The 21668-nt window shown below is 40.0% G+C and overlaps 2 protein-coding genes across 2 annotated transcripts in view; both read left to right on the forward strand.

Annotated features, from left to right (window-relative positions):
- LOC135700600 (uncharacterized) overlaps positions 1-21668 on the forward strand; it is a 521944-nt gene that overhangs the window by 96511 nt on the left and 403765 nt on the right. Inside the window, exon 2 of the mRNA XM_065221136.1 lies at positions 9217-11644. Within this exon, the coding sequence (XP_065077208.1) occupies positions 9921-11644 (1724 nt within the window). The 5' untranslated portion in view covers positions 9217-9920. The remainder of the gene's footprint in view (positions 1-9216; positions 11645-21668) is intronic.
- Positions 1902-3141, forward strand: LOC135700578 (uncharacterized; the record flags this gene model as incomplete). The annotated part of the gene is made up of 3 exons (XM_065221108.1): positions 1902-2018; positions 2104-2863; positions 3084-3141. Coding segments are annotated over exons 1-3 (840 nt in total), but the record flags the coding sequence as incomplete, so codon positions are not given.

The following is a 21668-nucleotide window of genomic DNA, read 5'->3' on the forward strand; positions in this document are numbered from 1 at the left end:
GGTGATAAATCGGATAACTTTTCCAAAAACATGTCTATAAACTCTTGAGTTTCCAACTCCACTAAATCCATGATACAACGGTCAGCTTGACGCCATTGTTTAAATTTTAAGGATTCCATATTTCCATCGGTCAGGATGGTAACCATTTCTGCACTTAAAATTCATCGTTTGTAAAACACTGGCTGTACAGAATATCTTTGGATTAACAGAGTTTTTGTTTCCTTACTAATTATTTCACTTCTAAGTTCATCCTTAAATATACCACCATGCATTGTACCTACGAACGAACACCTTACCTACCAAGTTTTCCGTATGATTTTAGCATGTGCTCTGTCTAGGTAGCTATTTACTTGGTGAAGTATTCACTTTGAATAAACAAGCCTGCAGAAGCAGAAAATTGATATGGATTATGTGACTATGTCAGCTATATGTACCAATGGAGACGCAAGGTAATCTAGTCGTATTGGAATAATGAGCGAAATTTCGAAACATGATAATTTCAAAAAAATCGTAGCTCAATATATATATATATACAGCAATTCCATAGAAAAAAGTTATAGTGGGTCTCAGAATTTCATGAAAATTGGTATAGTTCTTCCTTATCAAAAAATATTAGACTCGTATTTTTTTATTGCGCCATTAGGGTGACCATTTCCATGTTAGGGTGGTCCAAAAAATCATTTTTTTTTTCAAAAATGTCTTTTTTCAAAAATTTATAACTTCTGAACCTCTTAACCGATTTTTACAATTGACCCTTCAAATGAAAGATGTAGTTTTAAGAAAAATTATGAAACACTCAGAGATATTTGATTTTGTAGGAAAAAAATATGTTACAAATGCTTTTTCTTGATTTTTACTGCGAGGGTCTTCAACAACTTCTTATTTTAGTATTTTTAATTGAAAGATCATTTAATTTTACATAACATATCAAAAAATTAGCGATGTCGGAGTTTTGGAGATACAATTTTTTTAAAATAAAAAATTATTGTTCCGCAATATATGCACCACACGTGCATGGAAACGATGAAGTCGCAAGGTAGTTCACAATGCGTCTCCATCGAGTCACAGCAGCTGTGACTAATGAAATCTATGAGTAACTTACAAGCTGGGTGCAACATTCAGTCCATAAACCACGTAGACCAAGTTTTAAACATTGCAGATCCTACCTTTCCCTTCGTATACTCAAATTTTAAAGCGTTTCGTTTCAATACTCCTCCCATAGGGCCTTTTCCATGACAAGTTGCGAAAAAATGCCACACGGCAGCAATGCCAAAAAAATTTTGCATGTTGCATCGGTACCTAAGAGTCCAAGCTGTACCTCATAGGTATATCACATATTTACATAAGCTCCAGCCCAATAGGCTTCGCGGTGTTAGTGACATTTGGAAATGTTTGGTGGTGTTTGTATTTATTCGCAATATTCATCTATTTACCTGAAACAGCTGTTTGAAGTGACGTCATTGCTTACGAACAGGTGATATACCTATGAGTTACAGCTTAGACTCGTAGGTATATCACTCACTCGTAGGTACGATATAATGCTTCACATAAAACAACGAATGTTATGAAAGAAATGATCAGTTAGAAATCAAAGTTTCCTACTAGAACAGTTGAATTGAAGAATATCTAAAAATGAAAAGTAAGTGTTCAATGTGTGATGTTTGGATGTTGAGTTCATGTGCCAGAAAAATCACCAATAAATTGTACGATTATGCAGTGGAAAAAAAGATTAAAATAGATGAGAGTAGCTCCTTCATTTGTCAACGATGCTACCACAAACTATATGAACCCAATGATGCCGTGACCGAAGAAGCCGTTGCAGTACCATCCAGAATCACTGCTGCAGGTACGTTATTTAAAAATTCATGTGATTCTTCTTTAAATTTCAATTCTTTTCTTCTAACTACTAACTTAAACTCTTCTTTTTTGCAATCATTTTTCAGAGTCCATCGAAGCAACCAGCATTGAATCAATTTCCGTTGCGGGACCGTCCAGAATGGTTCCTTTTCCCTGCCAAGGTAAATAATAAAAAATAAATCATTTGTATGTTTTTTTTCTAATAATCAATTTTTATATTTTTACATTTTTTATATTTATTTTCAGAATCAGTGGAAACAACCAGTTCTGAATCGATCGTTACCACCTACAACGCACCTTTGTCGGACGAAAATGAATTCCTTATACAACTTAAGGATAAATATAAAGAAACAAGAGACAGCAATGAGCGATACAGGATTTTAACCACACTTCCCAAAAGTTGGTCTACATATAGAATTATGAAGGAGTTCAATGTTTCCCAACATATGGCCAACCAAGCAAAAGCACTGCAGCAAGAGAAAGGAATAATGTCGGTGCCTGTAAAGAGGTTAAGCAGAGCTTCATTAGGAGAACCAACGATAATGCTTGTTCGTGATTTTTACAATAGTGACGATATAAGTCGTGTTTGTCCGGGGAAAAGGGATTATTTAATATCTAAAAATTATGAAGGCGAAATCTACGTACAAAGAAGATTAGTTTTGTGTAACTTGCAGGAGGCATACTCCATCTTTAAAAATACATATCCTGATATTAAAATAGGATTTTCCATGTTCGCCAGTAACCGTCCGAAACACTGCATTTTGGCAGTGACAAGTGGCACGCATACCGTATGCGTTTGTATATATCATCAGAACGTTAAACTTATTTTTAAAACACTACAAAGCAGACAATCACTCCCAGATGGTGTTGATTCCTATCACGATTTGTTTAAAAAAATAATTTGTCAAAATCCAAGTGAACAATGCTGGCTGCAGTGTTGCAAAAATTGTTCAGGAATGCAAATTTTGGCCACAGAACTAATGACTACACACTTAAAAAAATTGATGTAAATTTAGGTGCTCTGAGACTGACATATACGAGCGTCAATTTTGACATAAAATTGAGTCATAATAGTCATAAAATTCAGCTCAATCAAACGTACTTTCTAACTTTTCAGTCTCGGAGCACTTAATTTTACATAACATGTTTGTTTACGTCTCATCCTTTATGTCAAAGATGGATTCCGTCACGTGTAAGATTAGGTATTTCTAAGTGTGTATTCTTAGTAACGGACATGTTGAATCAATACAATTCAAACAATGGCGTCAAGTAGAGAGATGCATTATGGACTTAGTTGAAATGGACACACAGGAATTTATTGATACTTTTTTAGAAAAAATATTCAATTTATTGCCGCATAGCTTTATAGCTGAGCAACAGGCAAATTACATGAAACACGTCAAAAGCAATTTGAAAGCTACAGAATGCATCATAATCTGTGATTTTTCGGAGAATTATTCTTTCGTTGTGCAGGATGCAGTTCAAGGCTTTCATTGGGCGAACGCCCAATGTACTATTCACCCTTGTGCTATTTATTTTAAAGACGAAGAATCTAACGATTTGAATTGCAATTGCTGATTTCACTAAACATAATCATGTCGCAGTTCGTTTATTTCTTACGCATTGTCTAGCGTTCATAAAATGTAAATTGCCAAGCTTACAACAGATTTACTTTTTCTCAGATGGATCAGGAAGCCAATATAAAAATAAGATGACCGCTTTTAATTTATGCAACATGCAAAAAGATTTTGGCATTCCTGCCGAGTGGAATTTTTTCGCAACTTTTCATGGAAAGGGCCCTTGTGATGCTTTGGGAGGAGTATTAAAACGAAACGCTGCGAAAGCGAGTTTGCAAGGCCACCATATAACAACGGCCCAAGAACTTTACTCATGGGCTATTTCTAAGCCAGATTCAAAAATACACTATCAGTTTTTTTCGGAATCCGATTACAATAAAATGGAAAGAAAATTGAAAAACCGTTATATACATGTGAACCAAATTTCGGGGACACAGTCATTCCATAGTTTTAAGCTTGTAAGTTACTCATAGATTTCATTAGTCACAGCTGCTGTGACTCGATGGAGACGCATTGTGAACTACCTTGCGTCTTCATCGTTTCCATGCACGTGTGGTGCATAGATTGCGGAACAATAATTTTTTATTTTAAAAAATTGTATCTCCAAAACTGCTTCTCCGACATCGCTAATTTTTTGATAAGTTATGTAAAATTAAATGATCTTTCAATTAAAAATACTAAAATAAGAAGTTGTTGAAGACCCTCGCAGTGAAAATCAAGAAAAAGCATTTGTAACATATTTTTTCCTACAAGATCAAATATCTCTGAGTGTTTCATAATTTTTCTTTAAACTACATTAAAACATCTTTCATTTGAAGGGTCAATCGTAAAAATCGGTCAAGAGGTTCAGAAGTTAAAAATTTTTGAAAAAAGACATTTTTGAAAAAAATGATTTTTTGGACCACCTTAACACGGAAATGGTCACCCTAATGGCGCAATAAAAAATACGAGTCTAATATTTTTTGATAAGGAAGAACTATACCAATTTTCATGAAATTCTGAGACCCACTATAACTTTTTTCTATGGAATTGCTGTATATATACATATATCTATAGGATTTTATGTTGATGCGAAAAGAAGAGGTTTTCCACTCACTTTAGAAGGGGCAAGGTTGGTCCTTCTGAAGTGAACTTTTCCCTCTCAAATAAATAAATAACGGGTGTCATTTCACGGTGAAAACGAATTGAAGTCACTAGTTGTCACTCACGGTGAAGTGATTGCCGTGTAAATCAAATGGTAATCACTTCACCGTGAGTGACAACTTGTCACTTAACCGTGACAGTGATGTCAAAAAATCGCTTCTAGCGGTAAATGAATACTACTTCTAAAAAACTACTTTTTTCAGCCTACAACTAATCTTAAACTACTATTAACACTTTACAAAGCATGTTCTGAAATGTTGCATTTCTGCACAAATCTAGTCGTGATGTCGGTAATTTAAAAATCTATTCTTGGGATATCCGCTTCCTGGTGAAGCACTGTTATCCTTGTGTCGTAGCGGCGAGCGAGGATCATCCTCAGCACTCTGTGTTGTGCCACCTGGACATTGTTCCTGTGAGTCTGTGCACTTGATTCCCACACCGGAGCAGCCAGCGTAGAAAATTGCAGATGCAATGATTTGTTTGTAGACGGCCAGTTTGTTCACCATAGAGAGACGAGATCTGCGACAAATGAGCAGATACAGACACCTAACTAAGCTTGAACACTTAACTAACAGCTTTCCTATGTGCGAGCTGAATAGGAGCTTTTCATCAAACAACATCCCGAGATAAATTACTTCTGTAGATTACTCGACCCTTGAGCCGTCCATGACTACTGTGCAGGAGGGAGCTGGTTTTAGATTGGAGGATTGCCTGTGCAGGAACATAATTGCCTGGGTTTTAGCGGCATTGATTTTGTTTTTCCACGTTTTCGCGTAGTCAGAAAAGGTGTCAAACACCCTTGAAGTTTGTTGGTGATTTCGCGAGGCAATCTGCCTTTGACGGAAATTGCAGTATCATCTGCAAATAGGAAGAACACGCACCCGTTACCGAGATCGGGTATATCGAAAGTGTATAAGCTGTAAAGTAAAGGGCTCAACAGACTACCTTGTGGGACGCCTGCTGGGATGGAGAACGTGTCGGAAAGAAAATCATTTAACGATACCTTGAATGACCTTTTCTGAAGGTAGTTACGGGTAATTTTAACCAGATGTAAAGGAAAGTTGAAGTTACAAAGCTTGTACACAAGTCCATCATGCCAAACATTGTCAAACGCCTTTTCAACGTCTAACAAGGCCATGGCTGTAGACTTGGATACAGCTTTGTTACTTCGGATGTTGTTCATCACCCGTACGAGCTGGTGCGTTGTGGAATTCCCCTTTCTGAAACCAAACTGTTCCGGTAGGAGAATATTGCTTTCCTCGACAGTCTTGAGCAAACGGTTGAGAATGAGTTTTTCGACCAATTTGCTCATTGCTGAAAGGAGGCTGATCGGTCTGTATCTAGACGGCAATGTTGGATCTTTACCCGGTTTGTGAAACAGTTCCAAGCATCTGTTGGAGATAGCGGTCGAAAACTTGTACACTTTCGTGCTAAGTTTATTTCGAATTATGTGGAAAATGCCGTCAAAACCGGGGGCCTTCATATTCTTAGAATATTTCAGCGCTGAGCAAATCTGTTCTACCATGAATTCATCCTCCGGGGGGACGACACAAGGGGAGGCATCTAAATTGTGGACGCATTGCGTCACCTGATTTTCGAGCGGACTTTGGATATTGGAGCCAAGCAAGTGCGATGCAGCAATATGATCACCAATCACACTTGCTTTCTCCTTCGGTGTTATGAGCCGAGCGTCATCATTTTCGAGTCTTAGAGGTGGAACAGGTTTGGGATGAGACTTCAGAACCTTGGCTACCTTCCAAAATGGACGTGAACGGTCATTCAGATTTTGGACAACACGCCCTAAACTTTCATTTCGGAGTGAGTTCATTCTGGAAGCAATCTGCCTGTTCAGATCGGTCATTTCACGTTTTTTGTCCAGATCTCCAGTTCTCTGAAACTGGCGTCTACAAATATGGGAATCAATGGTAGTAAACTTACCCCTCACAGGAACTTGACGGACACATATCTCGTCAGTCATGGATATGGCTTGATGAAGGACTTCCAGCGCCCGGTCGATGTCATCTACGGTGTCAAGCGGTGGATTTTCGTCGATGTTTCTGTCCATCACACGCTCGAACTGGACCCAGTTTACGTGTTGGTAGTCCTTTCGTTGGCTATTTGGAGCAGCAGGCACTGTGATGCCGACTTTAGCCACAATCGGTTGGTGGTCTGAGCTAAGGTCGTTGTGTGCCATCGGTTTGGATACACCGATGTTTGTCAGGAAGAAGTCCAGCGTGGAAGGGTTTCTCGCCGGAGAGATGAAAGTTGGTTCATTTGGAAACTCCACTGCGTACAGCCCATGCTGCAAGTGATCAAACAGCAAACGACCACTGGTAGTACCGCCAAGCCTCGTGACGGGCATTAACATCGTCTCCAATGACGAATCGAGAGCTAGTGCGAGTGATGGTGGTCAGATCATTCTTAAATTTGGCTCCTAATCCGTTGCTGGTCGAGGGCAGTACACAACGATTAAACGGACGATTCCGGTTGGCGATTTCACCTCCATTCTGAGAGCTTCGATGATAGAGGTGCGGATGTGGGGAAGAGTGACGAACTTGATCCCCTTTTTGATGACGACCGCAACACCACCCTTCCCCCCCCCCGGGAGTTGGTGCGATCAAGACGGATATGGTTACGCAACCAGAAGCTGTCGCCGGACTTAAGGGTGAGTCTCAGTAAGGAGCCCCACGTCGATGTTGTGCTTGCGAAGGAAATCGGCAAGTTCAATCTTTTTTGCTCGTACAGAGCAAGCGTTCCAGGTGACGATAGTTAACGGCGTAGACGCCGTACTGGATAATGAACTTACCGAGCACATGGATCTTTTCGGGCTTACTGCGGTACTAACGAAGTGAGCTGGTTATGCTGACAAAAATCTCCATCAGTTCATCGGCTGTGAACAGATCAGGATTGTTGGCTTGTGCTGATGGGTTGACTCCGGAATCCAGGAGGGGATGGAGAGCTTTGTCCAGCAGACGCGCTATGGGGTTCTTGAGAGGGGTCCACGGATACGCAGGACCCTGTTTCATTGGGCGGAGTGGCCGAAAATTTTCCGATCTAAAGGCTGGTGCCTTCTCCTTCCTTAGTCCTGGTTTATTGTTCGCAGACGCCTGATCTCGGATCCGCTTGAATTCTTGATGCGCTCCTCCAAAGTTGACACATTTGACCACCGCAGCTTCGCCTGCACATTCGGTGGTGATGTGATTTTGGGCACATTTTCCACAACGCGGTTTGATGTGGCAGTTACGGGTGCCGTGTCCGAAGTTCAGACAGTGCTGACACTGGGTCACATTGCGATGGCCGCCACGATATGGCTCCCATCGAACGATAATCGAGTGATTGAGCGGATGTCTTTCAACGCATTTAGCGTCACCGTGTCCTTTGGGGAATGCACCAAGAATAGGTAGTCCGGATATGCCTTCGCGGTCTCGTCCTTTCTCGTGATTCTGAAAACCGCGATGGGAGCCAGCTTGTACCGGTCTCTAATCTCAACCTCGATCAGCTTCGGTTCGTAGTTTGGGAGACCTCTGACAACCACCTAAAATGGCCTCTCACCAGGGATGTCATGTGTGAAAAATTTCGTACTGGCGTTCTTCAGGTAGGCGACGACCAAATCGTACTCCGCTTTTGTTTGAAGCACCACTTTGGTACCAACTCGTCCCAACTTGTATTCCGCTTTCACACCCAGAGCCGCCAGTTCAACAATGAGTTCGTTGAGGTGAACATTTTTACCACCAACGGGGGAAGCTTCACTTTTACTGCACATTTAGAATTGATATTTTCGGCAGCGTCGCCGAAGTCGATGACGTTCGTAACGGCAACATCATCTCTTTTTGCTGCGTTTTTCCTTCGCTGCCGGCTGGCTGTATACATACTTCATCGGTGGGGAGAGTGGCGTATCTATTTGAAATAGGTACGCAACTTCTTGAGGTTCCTTCACCGAGATTTTCCCCGCGTTGGATGCTCCATCTCAAGGCACGCACACTAACACGATGCGACCGAATCAACGCTTGACGATATTTTTTAAAGAATTTTCTTCTAAGAGCTATGTTTGTTTGTCTGTGGTTGAACTTTGACTGAATGAACACACCAACCATTGGCGAAACTAAGGAAAATTTCTTATTTTTTGAACTTGTCAATTAGGCAGTTGGCGAACATTTTTCATGTGTAAGGACAATTATTAATTGTAGAAACAATTCTAGAGGGGGCTACATAGCCCCCTCTCCACCTAGCCCTCCCGTAGTTACGCCAATGACACCAGCACAACCAACTCGAAGTAGGTTGGATCGGCTGAATGAACGCCAAAAATAAGCTGAAAAGATGTTGCGATCTGTGTCGACCTCTCATTAACCCCCTCATCGACCTCTCATTAATATCACTGAACGATTGTTTTGCTGATGGAGGCCTTAGTAACTACCAATTAACCTTTACGAAGTGTTTGTTCGTCTCACCTCAACAGGATCCAGGATATTGATGAACTGAATGTTAGCCAACTGCACTCTACCAATGCAAATTAAACTCAATAAACCGCTGTTGGTACCGTTCATGTGAATACATTTTTTCGTGATGCATTAATTACCTTCATTATAATAATTCATTCCATATTCATGATCTCTCCTCTGTTTTTCTCCATTGCTTGCAGGTTGCCTACCGGAGAATGCTAACAAGCGCCTAATTGCCATTGTTCTGAATCAATCACGTCCTGCGGAAGACCCTGCACAGTAAAACGGCCTCAGTGAATTGAAAATCAATCGCTCGGCATGAAAATTCATTAATCATCTCTGCGAAAACCCAGTAAATCCGGCGCCGGATTATCATTGTTCGGCCAACTGGTGCTTCACGGAGGCTTCCAACCACAGCCCACAAAAGGAGTAGGTTCTGAACTTCTGATCCCACGCTGCTCGTCATTATTAAGAAGTATTTTTCTCGGATTAATACCAACCGGAGAGGCATCGGTTCCGGAAGGATGAGTTGAGTCCACTTGGATCCCGGTCGGTCAGTGCAATCAAACAGTGTGCCATCATAGATAGTGTGTATTTGCTGAAATGAGTAGCTTACCAGCATTCAAGAGTAGAAGCAGCAGCCGTGGTGTGAACAAGTGGTGCCGCGTCCAGAGTGGGATGATAAAGCAAACTGTAGAGTTAACGATAAATTGCCGGAACGAAAACGTTTACCGATAGAGAGCGGCTGTTGCGAGTCGGCAGCGTCTGGCAGTGGCATTTGATTGTGGTTTTCCTTCCGGATAACCGGAGTAAATCATCCGTGGCTAACGGCAACAGACACAGATTGAAACCGGACTTGGGTGTTGAGGAAGGACGGGTTTGTGTATTTGGAAGGGAAAACAACATGTTATGCCATTATCACCTGCTTGTATGTTTGTCCTGCTTTGTGGCTAATTGCTGGAGTTCAACTTCGGAGTACCTTATCATTCGGCATGGCCGGTCACGGGTTCGTCACTCAAGCGAAAAGGATCACATCCGCTGGGGACTGCAGGTGTTTGATAACTTTACCCTGCTGGACTACGATACGGTCGATGATTCAAACGAAACGAGCAGCTCTAGCAACACCCTTGGTGAATTGAGACCACCCAAGAAACCGGGACGGGGAAAAGTGGGGGTGGATCAATTTTCGGATAATAGCAATAATTCCGATACGCTCACGATTCAGTTCAGTGAGTCGGAAGAATTGGATCGAATGATTGATATCAGCGATTTTGATAGTATATCAATCGAATCCGGAGGCAGTGGAAGTAGTGTCCGAAAGCAGCCATCATCCTTCAGCAGCTGGAGAAACAATCACACCCTTAACCTTCCCTTCTCCATAGACTCGGTTCAACGATTCACACCTACGCCAATGGGACAGGGGCCGAAAGGTACCCTGCAGAGGAAAAAGCTTATCAAAAAGGAGATAATGGAAAACATACGAAAAACGGTTGATAAAGGATTGGAATATCTTAAATCTCACAAGAATTTAGATGAGGTTAAGATAGAGCTGAAGCCGTTCCGAGCACGTACGAAGGGTGTTGAGAACGGTGAAAGGTTGGCACATTCCTTCGGTACAATATCCACCGACCCGGACACGTTATTGCGAAAAGTTATTCCCAGTCACGAGTGGTCCAATGGAAGGAAGAAATACGAACCGAAGCACGTGGATGGCAATCGAAAAGATTACACACAAGTGTCGTCACCATTTTCAAACCCCTCCACAAGTACGATTGCTGACAGCCAGCGACAGAGTGCCGAAAGCGAGTTGCCATCTAGCGCTTACCTGGGGGAGAGATATTGGAAAAGTGTCAAAATAAATAACGACGGCAGCTTTTCCCGATCGTCGACAGTAAGTTCAGAACGGAAACAGATTTCCACGGAAAATACTGGTTCACCGGATAATAATGACTACCCGAATGATTCGCCACTCCAGGCAGTTGACGACCAGAGGAATGGTTTCGCTTCACCGGCCATTGCTAATGAAGCTGGTAGTCTGGATTGGAGCGAAAAAAAATCAGGACCAATTAAAAGCAAAACGAACAGTGGAAACAATGCGGAGGAAAAATTTAATTACGAGCTACGAAAACAACCGTTCGATTCACGTTCTACGGTGACCTTTCAGAACGATGGTCCTACGGTAGAGGAAAGTGACGAAGTTATAAATATCCTAAACGATTCGCCAACAATGAGCTTCGAGCCAAACGAGGCAGATGCTCCGTCTACAATAATTTTCAACAGTGACACGGACTCGGACTTGGACGATCCTCTGACGTGGGTTTCGGATGCTTCGGACTCAACCGATGACGGCAGCGGCAACGTTCCCGACATGGGTGAGATTTTCCGCATGGAAGATATCGACCTGAGCGAACTGGATGAAACCAGTCGGAACAATAGACGCAATTTGATGAAGGGTCGCGATGTGGTGACGAAGTTTCTGCAAATCGTCGAAAGTCAACATCTGCTGGGATCTAATTGTACGGCTGGCACCGCGCTCAACCTTGGCGAGGGCGTCGTCGACCGATATGCTCAGGACCGGTTTCGCGTGGAAGCGGAAATAGCCGTGAATAGAGCCAACATGTTGACGAGGTGAGTGGGAAAATCAATTTGCTTGATTCTGTTTTTATCATTCTTTTTATTTTTTATAATGGATCGAGTGGCAGCTGAAATAAGCTCCCCATTTCCATGTAGGGGAGAACAGTCCATAATGCGCAGCGGGGGTAAAATGTCCCCGCGCGGTTTTTCGTTGTTTTCCTATTACTAATTATGTTAAATTCACGAATTGACAATCGAGGCCATTTTACACCAGAGGAGCGTTTTAGCCCATCCTACCCTGCACGCACTGCGAGTGAGGCAGTGTTATTAACAGGCGCAAGTGGCAGACACTCATGGGGGCAAGAATTCTACAACAAGAGACAGGGAGTAAAAATTACATGAAGTAATCAAATTTATAAAAATAAAGAAAAATCAATTTGGGTAGCTTTTCCAGCAAAAATTTTGTTCCTATAGTTTCGGTTTGGCGTTTTGACCAAATGATGGTGGATTTGCATATTTTTGACTCAGGAAAAGGAGATTGCATTTAGAAGTAATTCAACCGAAAAATCTTGTTCATGCAACTGAAGAAGAGCTGGAAATTTGTATATGCAATTGTCAAGTATTAATAGTCATCGCCAATTTTCATCTTCAATCTAACTTTAATACGCCGATTTCGGCGCACAATTAGAGAAATCCTAGGATTTTGAAAAAGAACGCAACCAAAACAAAATCTGCTCTCACCGCTCTCACAGACACATATGAACATCAAATCAAGAGCAAATTTTCATTACGTCGAAAGTAACAAAGGTAAACAAAGTCGAGCTATCAGTGTCGATGCTCCTGTTATTACACTACATAGGGCATAGTGAGCTTCCTGCGCTTTAACATCGGATGTATTATGGTTCATCACAAATGAATTGGTTATGAATCATTGCAATGGTGATATTGAACCTACTACCAATTAATTTTTTTTGAATAATTAGAGGTTTACACACTTACAATTTATCGCCGACTTCGGTCATTTTTACCGAAATCTGAACAGCTAAACTGTTCGGTAAAATTTATGCAATTCAATTCAATTGCTTTTCAGCTACTTTGAAACTAAATCTCCACTAAAATGACAAGATTTGATCATTAAAACAAGGTTGAACATGTGTTGAAATTATTTTCAAATTCAATAGCGTTTAATATGAAGGACAAAGTTTTACCGAACGTTCAGCTGTTCTGATTTCGGTAAAATTTACCGAACACGAAAACAAAATCTTAGTGTGTATGACTAGAGGGCGAGATGCTTATTATGCCTCACCTGTTCACTATGCCCCTCTTACCCTTACTGTCCGAATATAGGATCACATCCCATTTTTAAATTTATGTATAACTAGCTGAGTGTGCCCGGCCTTGCTTGGGGTTCAATATTAGCTTGAGTTTATGCGTCAATTAAAAAAAAACATGCTATATTGAACGTTGCCCCCCCCCCCCCCCTCTTATCTCAGGGGCTACCCCCTATGACCTCCACATGCCAAATTTGGTTCCAATTGCTTGATTAGTTCTCGAGTTATGCAGAAATTTCTGTTTCATTTGTTTTGGAGCCCCCCTTTCCAGAATGGGAGCGGTCTCGAACCATCATAAGAACCTTTCCCTGCCCCAAAAACCCCTGCATACAAATTTTCACACTGATCGGTTGAGTAGTTTCCGAGTCTATAATGGTCAGACAGACAGACAGACAGACAGACAGACAGAAATTCATTTTTATAGATTTATAAATTGCTTTTTGACGTAGTCACCTTCCGATCAAAAAAATTTTGTATGTTACTTTCTATAGAGATACCGTTTGTCTTAAGTAACAGCGCAGAGAAACCTGTGAAAAGTATACGTTTGTCGTTTCGCTTTCTCATTATTAAAGTTAATAAATTTAACTGTTTGTTGTTAAGATGATCTCGGTGGTCCTAAAATAATGAATGGGCTGCACGTAAGGAGACGTGATTGATAATTCTCCCGTATATTCTAGTCAGGTTTGCTTCCACTCACTTGCTATAATTTTTTTTTGTCTGAATTATGAAATTATTAGATGATGTAACAATTTGTTGTACTTGTAGAAACAAGAAGAGTGTGTAAAAGTTTGTGTTTGACTCATAAAACCTGTCAATTTCGATATGGGGATATGGGGCATTCACTCAGAGTGAGCGCTCACGAATCGTAAAATCACTGATTGCGACGCACTAAAAGCAATATTGACAGGTTGTATGTTTCAAACACATACTTAACGACCTCTTTTTGTAGCTTACAAGTACTTATTATCATTATAACATCTAACGATTTCATAATTCTGAAAAACAATTTTTTATAGCAAGTGAGTGGAAGTAACCCTGATTCTAGTAAATACACTTGGACTTAAGCAACATTAGGTGCCACTAAACGACGTACAATAACTTTTGATTAAAAAACCAGTATTTTTTAGCAAATTGCTAGCGATCTGCTTTGTATGATTAAAACCCTGCTGAATATGTTAAACATTGCTATCACTATGAGATTATATGTGTTCAACTGGAAATAGGAATAACTTTTCGGTCATCAAAACCAAATTTTATTTTTCTCAGATCGGTGCGAATGTTACTTTCGACATAATGAAAATTTGTTCTTGATATATGCTTTTTGTTCCCGTTTGAAACGAATGATTTTACAATTAATTTTATAGTTTTTTTTTTTCGGGAGTTGACCAACTGCAGTCTTAATAGGCTAGCATCTCGGTTGGGCTCTCCATGCGATACACAATACTAACAGACGATTCGAGCTATGGTGCTCACTAGGTCACTGCAGCTTTTAGGCTCGTATTGTGATCAACTGTGTGTATTAGATTACGACCATAAATCCGGAGAACTCCGAGATCTGGGCTCAATCGCCCTTGCAAACAAACACGTCAATCGCCGGTCTCCCGCGAACAAAAGAACAATCCTGCAAACAAACTATACCAAATCATAGAGGAACTATTCCTCTACCTGTTTGTGTTATTAGTTTTTCCAGACTGAGCCCAAATTCGCGAGAAACCGGCAAATGACGTACCTATCTACAAAAGCAACTACGCTCCAACCTCGAAGCTCTCCGGAAATATGTGATAAATCATGTAAATGTAAATGGAATACAGTAATGTCCCGATTTTGCCAGCCCTCTTTTTTGAAAATGTTTTCCAATGTTCTACAAAACCCATGCCCTTTTTCAGTAATCTTCTTGAACCTATTGCACCAAAGTATACTTTAAATATCCCTCTTAACGATGAATGAGAAAAAAATAGATTTATGGGTATGTGAAATCATTAAAGAAAAAAGTCTGAAGCGCGGAGGGGCTGACAAAATCGGGTCATTACTGTATTTAAAATAAATAAATTCATTCTTACCATTTTATGGTTGTTTGATTATTAATTGCTATTATTACCTGCTTAGAGTTGTCTCCTTTAAAATAAGGTGTAGAACTTACCTTATTATTCATCAGCTCGATCGATTTCCGTTCTTGCGTGGTTTTTGTGATATAACCACGCTCGGCATATTATCCTGTAGTACGACTTGGGCGTGCACCATGCAAGTAACTCATCTCTCGTCAAGATGATGAGATATGGGGTGATGGTGAAGGGATATAGAAAACGAATAAAAGAACAGAGAGAAAGGTATCAGTATTGGTTACATTTACCCCCCCCCCCACACACACACACACACACACATAACGAAAAAGAAAGATAGATGCACAGACAAACAAAAATAACACATTTAATATTTCTCTCCACAAAACATAGTCACTAAAACACTACAGCAGATGTCATGGATAGTACGCTGAATAGATGGCGCTAGTGTGCAGCCGTCAAACGCAAGGGAACCGACCGTGCGCGCCACAGGTGTCGGCACCACCAACCAAAAACACTCAAATTGACCGTCAAATGCGTGTTCGATGAACAAAATGCGAGTGTTATGTCTGTTTGTCTGTGATAGATTGGTTATTAGGAAAGTACAACTACATTATAACTATTAGTGCAATTGATGAACGTTAGTTTCGGGGTCATGTTAGTGTTATAGTTTTGTTAGTATTGACCCTTATTCAGCCCTGTCGGCCCCTCGAACACTAGTCGCAGGCAGTTGTTGTTAGGACATGCGACACTGTCACTGCTACTATGTTAGAGGTATGACCCGTCAAGTTTCTAAGAGCAAAATAACTGTTAGAACTTTCTTTTAAATTAACTTTACACTCTAAGCAAACTATTTACCTAAGCATTACAAAAGCGAATTTAAAATTACTATTTTATTTTATGCTAATATTAAAATTATGATAAAACTACAATTTACGGCTCCGTTAAATTAACTCGCTTGAACCGTTCAAATTAATGAACTGAAGAAAAACTAAATTGCAAAAAACTCATAGCGACACTTGACAAATCATCATCAAGCCCCTCATCCTTGGACAGGGGATTATACAATTGATTTTATAGTGACTGCTCATGTAAGTTAAAAAGATACGGTGAAGACATATTCAGATATATTTTTGATCTTGTTAAAGAGTTTTTCTTATTGAGTTTGTATGGAAACCAATCTAAAACTATGATCATTCAAAACTTCAAAATCACGAATATTGGATATGGGATTGCACATTTTGCAGTTTTGTAAAAAAGTAGATTCTCCGCTGATGATAATGTTTTTCACTCGGACCTGAAAAAGTAGAAATTAATAAATTTCAATGGTCTATCACTGCTCGTAAAATGTAGCGCCTATATAAGGTGACAAGTTTGGCGGTTCATTCCATAAATTCCAGATTCGTTATAGGCGACAAGCATTTTTGCCATCTAAAACTGATTGATATTTCTCATCTATCATATTTTCCCCGGAAGTGATTGAGCAGTTCTACGCAAGAGCTGGTTTGTTTCCTTTTATGTTGCGTCGGTCTCCGCTCCACAATCGAGTGCCATTCGCAGACTAGCGTCGATTTCCAATTGGTGATTAATCATCGATAGCAGTAGAGTGCGAGGAAAGCAACTTCCACACCTGGAGCCTATCGAACGCATCAAAATATGGACCCGAACCAATGGATTTACTTCCTTTCGAAAGAAAGACGTGCCCAGAGATTGTTTCACCTCAGAACGACCTCGGCTGGGATTGAACACACTGGGGTTGAGAAAAAATAGTCACGCTGACCACCTAACCTCCGGCACCGGCATAATGAAACGCCATTCAAAACGTTTTGATTTGGATGATTCTTTGTCTTGGAAAAAATGCCTGCCCATCGTCTTTCAACGCCGGGCCAAATGTTAAAATCCATATCAGCTGGCGGGCCAGGCATTTTCATTTTAAACTTGAGCCGGTTTTTATGCGTTGCATTTTGAACATTTTAATAATCACATTATCTGATTTGGGCCAAAAGTAATCAAATGGCATTCACAGAATTCTTTTTTTTTTCTTGATTTGTTTTCCGTCGATCTTGTTTTTCGTGTTGACCACCAATGCTACCGACGCACTATGGGCAAAAATGGGGCCAAAATTACCCAAAATTCAATATCTCAACAGCACGCTGAATTCCGGCCACGAAAAACAATTTTTCCGAAGGGAAATCGTCCGGGAAATCGATTGCAAGTGGTCTCATAGACCGGAGAGCCTTGTAGGTATGTGTTTTGGACCATTTTACCCCATTTTCCCCTACTTTTTGGAGGAAATGTTTTTTCACAGCTCTATTTTTCGTAAAACATAAGCACTTTATGCATGGTTTTAGAATACTATGTCTTTAAACAACAGTTCATGATATATTAGGGGAATACGGGGTACACTTTATAGGGGAGTAAGGGGTCAAAGAGAAAATAAAATCAATGTTTTTGAATACAAAATCCATTTTTTTTTATATCATAATATTTTTTTCTGAGAAATACTTTTAATTAACTTTCATTTGGTATTTTGAGTTTTTGCCGCCCTAAAATATAAATAGTCACCCTAATGACAAAATACAAAATATGGGTCTAATATGTTGCGATAAGCAACAAATCTACCAATTTTTACAAAATTCTGAGAACCACTATATCGTTTTGCTGTATACAGAAAAAATAGTGAAAACTCTTTTAAAATAGATAGCAATAAATTAAAACTTATTTAACCTTAATTACCCTTAAAATTTCGAAAAAAAATCTTATTATTGCAAGCAACCTTTGGGGTCATCATCAAAAAATCGCATCGTTCAACATTTTTATGAATTAAAATAAATTTAGCGAGGGTCCACTTTTAACCCTTACTCCCCTATAAAGTGTACCCCGTATTCCCCTTATATCTCATGAACTGTTGTTTAAAGACATAGTATTCTAAAACCATGCATAAAGTGCTTATGTTTTACGAAAAATAGAGGTCTGAATAAACATTTCCTCCAAAAAGTAGGTGAAAATGGGGTAAAATGGTCCAAAACACATACATACATACAAGGCTCTCCGGTCTATGGAAACACAATTGATTCCCCGGACGATTTACCTTCGGAAAAGTCGTTTTTCATGGCTGGAATTCAGCGTGCTGTTGAGATATTGAATTTCGGGTAATTTGGGACCAATTTTTGCCCATAGTGCGACGCCAGGGAGGCAACTCCCACACCTGCACCTTACCTATCAACTCATGAACCGGGGACCAACGGCTTGTCGGTAAAGGCGCAGCTACAAAGCAAGACCATGCTGGAGGTGGCTGGGTTCGATTCCCGGTCCGGTCTAGGAATTTTTCGGGTTGGAAAATTTCTCGACTTCCCTGGGCATAGAAGTATGATTGGACTTGCCAGTTGCCACACAATTATACCAATGCAAAAATGGTACAGGCATCGAAAGCTCTCAATCAATAACTGTGAAAGTGCATCTAGAACACTAAGTTGAACACAAATCAAGAAAAAAAAAAGAAGGTAAGAGGTTGTATCCAAGACACGACCGTAGATTTGACGTAGGATTACGAAAGGTAGTTATGATGTCACAGCAAAAGTATAGTAATTATTAAATTGATTTCATAACTCGTTATCAGTGAAAAATTTCGATGCGTTGAAATGCGGAAGCAATTTGAGAATTCTGTTTTTGAGGTGCTCTGTTGATGTTCATGTAGTGCAAGCCACTCCTGGACGATATGTCTTGGATTCAAGCTCTTACTCTATAGGTTACTCTTTCATTAGTCATTTGTGTGTGTGTGTGTGTATTCAATCTAACCCCCACTGGCCGGCAGTGTTATTATGGAAGAACTCTCTCTACAATGTCGCATTTATGGTCATTGTAGTCAGCTTTAGTCCGGGAGTCAGAAGGTGATAGCTCTATTGCAGATCCAGCAACCCATTTCAGAATATCTGGAGAGTCACGCCCATTCCGAGGTTACTTTCACTTACAATAAGCCCCGCATGTATGCATCACCGTTATCAAATGGATATTGGTATTACATACACGCTTCCAGGTTCGAAAATATATTTTTTCAAACCTGGCATGTATTTAGTTTAATTTTGATATATATATTTTTTAATAATTGGAAAGCTCTCACCATATTCTGCTTTTCCGCCGTCGTTGATTACTTCTTTTTAATCCCCTGGACTTTTTCTCTAACGCTTCGTATTTCATTCCGTGCTTCACCGGTAATTTCCTTCCGTAGATTGTCCTTGGTTGGTTCTAATATGATTCCGCCTTTTTTGATCGGTTTCATTGAATTAAAATGAATTGCCATGGTGATCTAGGACGAGGCTCACGTCCAAAGTCGCTGGTCCACCGAGCGCTCCGTGTGCGAAAGGAGAATAAAAGAAATACGAAAGGGATCAGTTTCAAGAAGTGACAGTTTCATCAGATTCCCCAACTAACCATAGTCAAGCAAAGTAAGAATATACAAGCTATATTGCAACTATATGGCCGTCAGAATGGTTCATCCACAGACAAACAGACATAACACTCACAAATTGTTCATCGCACAAGCATTTAACGATCAATTTAAAAGTATCTCAGTTGGTAGTACTGCCACATGTGGCGCGCATAGTCAATTCCCTTGCGTTTGACGTTTACACACTACCGCCATCTGTTCAGCGTACTACCCACCACAGTGTATTCAACAGATGGCGGTAATGTTTTAGTGACGATGTTTTACAATGAGAAATATTCAATGTGTTATGTCTGTTTGTCTGTGGTTCATCGGTTGCGAAGTGAAATATTTCTGAAAGTGATGCGTTATATTTCTCAATGTTTTGATTTTATCCTAACGTTACCTCCATGTTATTTCACACACAAGCAGACACAACATAGTGAACATTTATCATTGTAAACCCTACCGCCATCTGTCGTTTATACTTTCATGGGCAATACACTCAACAGATGGTTGTAGTATGTAAGCGTCAAACGCTAGGGAATTGATTATGTGCACCACAAGTGGCGGTGCTACCAACTAAGAAACATTTGAATTGATCGTTAAAAACGATTTCTATGAAGGTTTTAAGAGTGTTATGTCTGCTTGTCTGTGATCATACCTTCACTATCGCAACTTCGGGTAATCTGCGAAAGTATTTGCATTTTTTCAGGCACTTTTGATCTAACTGCAATTACTCTTTCATACTCGAAATGTGCCACGACCAAATTGGCACAACGACGCCCTATACGCTCTCTGACCGAAGCGCAGGGTACTCTTTCAGTAGTCATTTGTGGTCCTGAAAAGGACCGATGGGTTGGAAGCTTGGAACAATACTGTGGAAATTTTTCCTCGATGTTTTTGGAAATGATAGCGGTGCAGAAATGAAATTTGTAGAGGAAATGGATGTAATGTCGGCCTAAATGCCCCTAATTTTTCAATTTTATTTCAGCAATCGCTTAATTTTCAATGGCGACCAAAAATATTTATTAGCACCGTTCCAATGACGCGTTCATCTGGATAAAATTGATAAATAGCAGATTTTTAGCGATGAGATCAATCTTAGATCCATAGGCCAACATTAGAGCCATTTCCCCTATTAGGGATTGGTTGGTTGGTTGGTTGTCTTTATTAAGGAGATTTTCAGCCAGAATATTAGAGATTCCCTTAGGGAAAACACATCAATCACAGAATATGAGCCTACTATAAACTTGTCGTTTTCGTAATGCGGTCGATTATGGTTTTTTGAAATTGCACCCTAATATGTTGCCGAAAGACGTAATCCTGCGTCAAAATGTAAAATTTGCGGGAGACGATGTTCTAACACTCGAAAGTAATTTTGTGAAATATGAAGTATAACTAATCCTAGCTAGTTCTGCATGATGATTTTGTTTGATTGTATTATTTTGGAAAGTTGCCAGGAAATACCAGCTGGCGATTTGTTTTTTTTTTTATGATAACTCCTTACTTGGAATCAGGCAAAAACTCTCAAACAGGCTGCTTTTTCATGGTTTACAGTATGATAATTCAATAATCAATAAATTATCTCAACATTTAGTGGCAGACCATTCATAAGTTTTGGTAACATACAAAACAATCTATAATCCATATTAAATTTCCTATGTAACAAACTTTTTGACATCACTACAAGGGTGATTGAGTAAACAAAAGAAACGAATCGTGCGAAGCGGAATGAAAGCCGAGGGAAAATCAAATTAATCATTTGATCAAGCTTCTGCATTCATCTTCCATCATATGTCGCTGCTGTTGTTGGTGGTGACACGTATCGGAAACTACACATAATATGTTTTCCGATAATTGTTCACAGAGGACAGTGCAGTGCAAAACATGTCTGGTACCTCTATATATGCATTTAGATTACCATCCGAAGTCTCTCCTTCTTTACACATTCCGCAAATAGCTCACCACTCACAGGATTTCCTGCCGAATTATATGAATGGGGCGGGGCAGAAAGTATCGTTTGTGTAGAATATGTTAAACAGGAGGGACTTCGAATGTTAATCTAAATGCATTGATAGAGGTACCAGACATTTTTTATAGTGTGAGGTACTCTATTTTGTAATCTGTGGAAGGGAAATCACAAATTGAGTGTCATATGTGTCATGGCATGTTCACAAGATTGAGCTCGTTAGAGCTAATTTTCTCTCACAAATTTGATTGTTTGTTTGTTCTCTAAGCAGGTAAAACTGTATTGGGAAAAA

The sequence above is a fragment of the Ochlerotatus camptorhynchus genome, unplaced genomic scaffold (assembly GCF_037179485.1).
Source record: "Ochlerotatus camptorhynchus isolate MF236.1 unplaced genomic scaffold, CSIRO-AGI_Acam_v1.1 ptg000139l, whole genome shotgun sequence".
Lineage (NCBI taxonomy): Eukaryota > Metazoa > Arthropoda > Insecta > Diptera > Culicidae > Ochlerotatus > Ochlerotatus camptorhynchus.